We start from the raw sequence: 6,383 nt of genomic DNA on the forward strand, positions 1-6,383 counted from the left end.
TGTATATATATATAGTAAAATTATACATTAAATTACAATTATCTATTAATTATGTGTAATAATTATAACTTATACCCACAGTAACTATAATTAATGTATAATAATTACACATAAATATGTCTTGGATGCAGATTATTTTAATGTAACTTCTTTCTGTTGCGACCTGGCAGCTAATATCCTGGAAAAACTTGCTACTTGGTTATTGGCATTTGCATGAAATTGTTATTCACTCCTCCCACTCATTTTTCAGTGGTACTGAGCTGAACGTTGCAGTGCTGCGTACCCGGGCACATGGGAGCCGTTCCTGCTCCACGAGGAACAGCAGGAGGGTGCCCCAGATGAATGAATAGTTCTTTTTTCCTTTCTGTCCAGCAGTACAATCTAACAAACTTGAATGAAATTTTAATTTATGCTGAGGCTTCCCGGCTGCTTGCCGCTTCTGTAATTCAGAGTGACATATCCAACTTGCCTGGCTGTTAACTTTTTACTCCCCAGCTCTCAAAAAGCTGGGTGGGTGTCCGGTTGCACTCTTAGTGAGGTCCTGACATTTACTTTGCTGTGCAAATTAAAAATAGCAGCTGCTGTCCATTTCAGCATATCGGATGATTGCAGCGGTGCAGAGCAGACAGCGTGTGGGCTGTTGTCCTTCCTCCTGAGGACACTTGCCGGTGGTAACTTGAAGAAGTTTTAAGTACTCACATGTCTCAGGAGCACAAAAAAAAAAAAAAAAGAAAAAACAAAACTGTTTGTGGATGTGTGAGAGGACGAGGAAGGGTAGGAAAGGGAAGGCAGCTTGTTCTGTTATGTGAAATGTGATTCTTTGTTTTTCACTTAATGTTAAAGCAGCATTTTAAAAAAAGGATTACTCAACCAGTTAGGTAACGTTACTTTACCTGCATTCCAATTTACAGATGAGCACAACATTAACACAAAATACGGAGAAAGAGAAGTTTTTGTGTTGGCTGTGAGGTCACACTGTGATTCCATTTGGTTTTAGTACGCGCTTTTTTTTTTTTTTTCATGGGATTACTTCTGCTGCAGCACTCGGAGCTTTCCCTACAAGCAATTGAAAGGCAAATGGTTAAAGGAATGTATATAGTGGCAGTGACTCCATATGTCTTTAGAGGAGTTTTACCTGTCATTCTTCAATAGGAACAAAGTAAATAAGGAGCACAGACAAAAAGCTAGATTCCTAAAGGTGGAATGTGATGCTCCTTAGAACCATAAAAACTCCTGTAGATGTTCTGCAGTTTGGACAAATGGAGAGCAGACAGCTCCTGGGGTGAAGTCTGTTCAAGAAAATCATTGACGCAGCAAAGAGTGGAATCTTAAACTGCTCTTGTGATTTCATTAGAGACATTAAAGTGGTTATAAATGTACTGCATAATTTGGACATTTTCTTAAAACTCATTTGTGGCACTGGGAGTTTTTATTAAAATTATTTCAGACAAATGGACTTTGCTCTTTCTGATTCCTTCACCTTCATGTGAACCATTGGTCTATGCTGTGTGTGCCTGGGAACCTTGGCAGAAACCAGCTAAATCAGAGAAACCTGAATTGCAGCTTTTCAGAATTGGCAAAGGAAAGACACGGATAGAAAGGTGCTTGTGTTACCAGTTACTTCTTTCAGTAAATAATGTTAGTAACATAGGTCTTCTCAGCAAAGCACCAAGGCTGGAGCCATCCAGTCTAGCTGAAATGTTTCTGTCAACATCTAAACCCAAAATATAAATTCCTTAAAGATCTGTGTAACTCTTGTCCCTTGTTGGGCTATCTGAACTCCTTATGAACTATTATCCTTTTCTTGCCTTATGTGTACGTAGAACTACTTGTTCATAGAACTGAGATGCTCATTATTCAGCCTGCACCTCGGCAATGAAAATGCTTACCCTGTCAAACAGGCTGTGGAGTAACAGTTGTAGTGTGCTCTGTTTTTCTTAATTTGGGATTTCATGGTTGAGTGCAGTGATCAGCAGTGTAGGAGATGTAGGTCTCATTTCAACCTCTGTCTCAAAATAAAGTAAGTAGTAAGAGATGTTGCCTGTCCTTCACTTCCTTTTGGAATTATTCTGTGAAAAGTGGGATTTCCTTGGCTCAGAGAAAAGAGAGGGAAACTCTTACCTTAACGGCTAAGTCATAGCCTAGAAGCGGTACGTGGCCTCCAGCATGCCTGCGTAGCTGACATTCTCCGAAATTCTTGTTTCTAGTGTGTGATGACCCAGTCTAAAGGTTAGGGATCGTGTGGGGGTGGTTTTTGTTACCTGTCTTGGTATTGTGTGGACTGAGAGGTGTGCATTCTCCACACATGGGAAGGAGGTGGCGGTTATATTGAACTGTTTAAATATTACTAAGGCTTTTGTAGCTTACGCTAGTAGTTAAAAACTACCTAGATTATCCTTCCTTGGGAAAGAAGAATGAATTGCCACAAAACATCAGAGAGAAAGAAGATACTTTAGTAGCCATGAATGAAGTGTTTGTGTAGAGGGATCAGCCTTGGCAGAAAGAGAAGTACACCACAATGCAGGCATCTTCACTGCGTGGTTTAATTTATTTCAGCTTAGGAGTCATAGGCTCAACATGCCTTCATGTTCTCAGTTGTACAGGACATGCTCTTCCAATTTTGTGGAAGAATTATGTCCACAGATTCCTGAATTTTGGTTTCTTCTCTCCAAGATTATTACAGTCCTGCAATGTTGGGCCTGAAAACTGATCAGGAAGTTCTTGGAGAACTTGTGAAAATGAAAGTTCCAGCTGTGGCAGAGCTGATGGAAAGACATGGAGTCATTTGGACCCTAGTGGTGTCACGCTGGTTTATATGCTTGTTCATTGACATTCTTCCAGTAGAGGTAATCACTAACATAAAGTTCTCTTACTATACGCTCAGAATCATTATTTCATTTGTAGTGCTTTAGAGATAATTGCCTACTGGAAATCAAGAAGCTGTAATGCAAATTCTCTCCTTTCCTGCAGACTGTGCTCCGAATATGGGATTGTTTATTCTATGAGGGCTCAAAGATCATCTTCCGCGTGGCCTTAACGTTAATTAAGCAACACCAAGCTTTTATTTTGGAAGCCACGAATTTCCCTGACATTTGTGATAAATTTAAGCAGATCACCAAAGGAACACTTGTAACGGAGTGTCACAGCTTCATGCAGGTAAATTTTCTGCAGCTTTCAGTTTTTATAAATTAAAACCAAGACTGGCTTAGAAACGTTTTCCTCAGTCAAAAAGATGGATACAGTTAGGAGAAACGTTATCTGTAGGAATTGCCAAAAGGATGAAGGCTGTTTTTATATAAGAAATGCAAACCTTTTAAAGAATTATCATCTAAATCCAAATATAGTAAGCCATTCCTGTTATCTGTTGTACAGGAAAAAATTCTTTTTACCCTTTTTACCAGTTAAGGCAGGAAGTCTGATGAGAAAATAACTTTAGTGCATTCTTTCAGTGAACTATGCATTGTGTTCCTGTGCTTTTTTCAGATAAATTGTAATAGAATATTGTAGAATAGATACAAAGGGAATTTTAAACTTGCATTGATAAACTTCACAGTGCCAGAATATAAAGCATTATGTTCAGTCAAAGAATCAAAAGGTAGCACCAAGTTCTTTTTTCCAGACAAAATCCATGAAGTGAGTGCTCAAGCCTTATGACAACCTGCAAACTAAGAATTATTCTTGTAAATTATTAATAGATTGGATGCCAAATTCGTACAAAAAAAAAATAGATTTGGAGCTTAACTCAGAAGACAGAAATGTGAGAGACATGCTTGCAAAAAAAACCCCCAACACCCAAACAGGAGCACGTGTCATAAATCCCTTGGCCAACTCGGCTATCATTGTTTGCCAAGTGTGTAGAAAACTACATCCCAGTAGGTGACTTATTCCCAATAAGTTTTGTACTTGTGTCAGAGCTCTGTGCATAGGTCTATGACAGTAGGGTGTCGTTTATGTTGCTTCATCTTTGCTTATACAGAAGAAAAATAAGCTTAACTTACTAGTGTTTGTAAGCCTTTTAATTAAAGGAGCAAGGGAAAAATAAATCACAGGTACAGCTTAATTTACAAGGGAGATGTTTGAGGGTTTTTTCCATTCCATAAAGGGTTTAGAATAAGAGTTTCGTTAATTGTTAACTGCCATGAGAATACTAGTTCAGAGGCTGATAAAAACAGTAGTCCTCAAAAGACTTGCAGTTATTCTGAATAAAAAATTTATTTTAACTGTGTTGGATACTGTAGTGAGGAGGCTTTCAAGGCAATTAAATGAACAATTTAGGTTAAGTTAGGTTAAGTTCTTAGGTAACTTTGAAACACATACTTTTGGGTTTGGTTTTGTGTTTTGGCTTTTTTTTTCCCTCCAGCAGTGCAGACAGTGGTACCAATGGAAGTGATGACAGTTGAGTATTTTATGCCCCGCTCTCCCAAACAAAAATCTTAGTTTAGTGCAATGCAGACTTGTTTAGCAGAACACTGTTCAAAACTGGCTCAATTCTAATCTCATCTCTGCAGCTGGCAGTTACAACTACCGAGAACTGAGGGGCCCACACACCTTAACCGGAGATCGAAGTGCATAAACTTGCAGCTTGCTTCATAGTTTTGTTCAGTCAGAAGTTTTAGATGACGTAGCGACAACAAACATATTGTTCTTGAGCAACAAGTCAAAGCAAGAAAATAATACAGATGTGTGACAGCATTCAAAATGCCTCAAATCCTTCATCCACATACATTGCTACTCTGGAAAGCTCAGTAGAGAAGCGCAAAGGTAGCATAGCAAGGGATTAAGACTGATTTTTTTTTTTTTCCCAGTAGGAACATGCTCTTGTTTGTATGTACATGTTCCAGAGCCTGAACAACCTGGGCACTGGTGCTTTGCAGTATGACACAGGATAGCTTAGTATGTTCTAAGTATACCTGCAATCCACCAACACAAATGCTTTCTAAAGTAATTTTAACTGGACACTTATGTTCAAGCTGGCTTTTGTACTGCTGCTTTTGTGTAACTTGTTACAAGCTGGAGGTTTACCATGTCTTTACAGCAGAGCAGATGGAGATTCTACCCAGTTACAAGGAAGCTAAACAGCAGTAAGCTGTTTTCACAGTACGGATATCCAAAAAATTATGTAAGAATTCCAGCATGTTGTCCAAAGCCAGAATTTAAACTAAGAATTTTCTTTTGCCCCCAGAAAATATTCACAGACCCTGGAAGCTTGTCCATGGCAACAATCAACAAACTCCGAGAGACTTGCAGAGAGAAGCTGCTTTCTCAGGGATAACTCACCAGATTTTATGAGGTGGTCAGATACTATAGCAATTGACACATTCCTCTCTTTGCACTGACTAAAGCACACTTTAAGCTTTCCATGAGTTAACTGACACGACCAATTTTTCCTGCCTTTCAAGTAAGTGTTGTTAACACTTCGTACTGTATGTCAGATGGTGTAACTAGAACTGGTGGTTCTGGGGGTTTTTTTTTGTTTGTTTTTAAAGGATTAAAGTGTTTTCAGAGTAGAATGTGATCAGTGTCAGGACACTCCTTTTAAAAAAAGCAGTAACTGCCCTTGTCTTTTCAGGGCATTTTGTAATGTTAAAAGAAAACAGGTGTATAAAAATTGCATATTCTTCCTACTGTATTAATTATAACACCACTAGCATTTGTACAAAATAAATTAATTTAATTTGTCAGAACCTGTTTCTTGGTGTGATGAGAGTAACGTTTCTTTCCTGACTGCAACTACTTGACTAGAATACAAGCATCTTCCTTTTTTTCTCACTGCTGTCACGTAAGGAACTCAAATACAGCAAAGTGCAGAACAAGAGACAGCAATGAGGAAGATGATCTTTATCTTCACTAATGGTTACTGTATGCAGCATATAACAGCTCTTCAGCTAAAGGCAGCAAGGAATATGTGCAAGTCCAGGCTACAGAAAGTAGCAAAAATCCCTCTATAACCACTCAATATTTTATATGCTTATTTAGGGTTTTCTAGCTCTAGCACAGTAGGTGACAAGTAATTTGACTTAAATCTAGAAGTAGCATTTCTCACTGTTGTAAGGGATGCTGAGAGTAGATGCTGTACTCCTACTTTGTGCTGATGTACTGAGGTCACACTGCAGGTGCTATATCCTTATACACCTGTGTCCATAAAAATTTAGGGAGAAACACTTGTAAAGATGGCCACAGACTTCTCCCTTGACAGGGGGAGACATGGGGCAGTTCCAAAGCTGTACCTTCGTGCACGTGTAAATATCCTACCCCGGGGCAGAAACAAGCAGAGCAGCAGCCCTGCCCCTGGCCCTTGGGCCACTGCCAGCCCTGTGGGGGCCAGGTGCCTGTGGAATTGCGTTGCTGTCCGTACAGGGCCCTCTCGTGGCCAAATCCTTTCC

The 6,383-nt window shown here is 39.3% G+C and overlaps 1 protein-coding gene across 2 annotated transcripts in view; it reads left to right on the top strand.

Annotated features, from left to right (window-relative positions):
* Window positions 1–6,375, top strand: part of GRTP1 (growth hormone regulated TBC protein 1) — a 40,633-nt gene extending 34,258 nt beyond the window's left edge. For both annotated transcript variants that reach the window (XM_086619820.1, XM_086619830.1), the window contains 3 exons: window positions 2,674–2,846; window positions 2,971–3,156; window positions 5,183–6,375. In XM_086619820.1, the coding sequence (XP_086475946.1) occupies window positions 2,674–2,846; window positions 2,971–3,156; window positions 5,183–5,272 (449 nt within the window). In that variant the 3' untranslated portion in view covers window positions 5,273–6,375. The remainder of the gene's footprint in view (window positions 1–2,673; window positions 2,847–2,970; window positions 3,157–5,182) is intronic.
* Window positions 6,376–6,383: the final 8 nt, after the last annotated feature.

This window comes from Tauraco erythrolophus, chromosome 1 (assembly GCF_009769465.1).
Source record: "Tauraco erythrolophus isolate bTauEry1 chromosome 1, bTauEry1.pri, whole genome shotgun sequence".
Lineage (NCBI taxonomy): Eukaryota > Metazoa > Chordata > Aves > Musophagiformes > Musophagidae > Tauraco > Tauraco erythrolophus.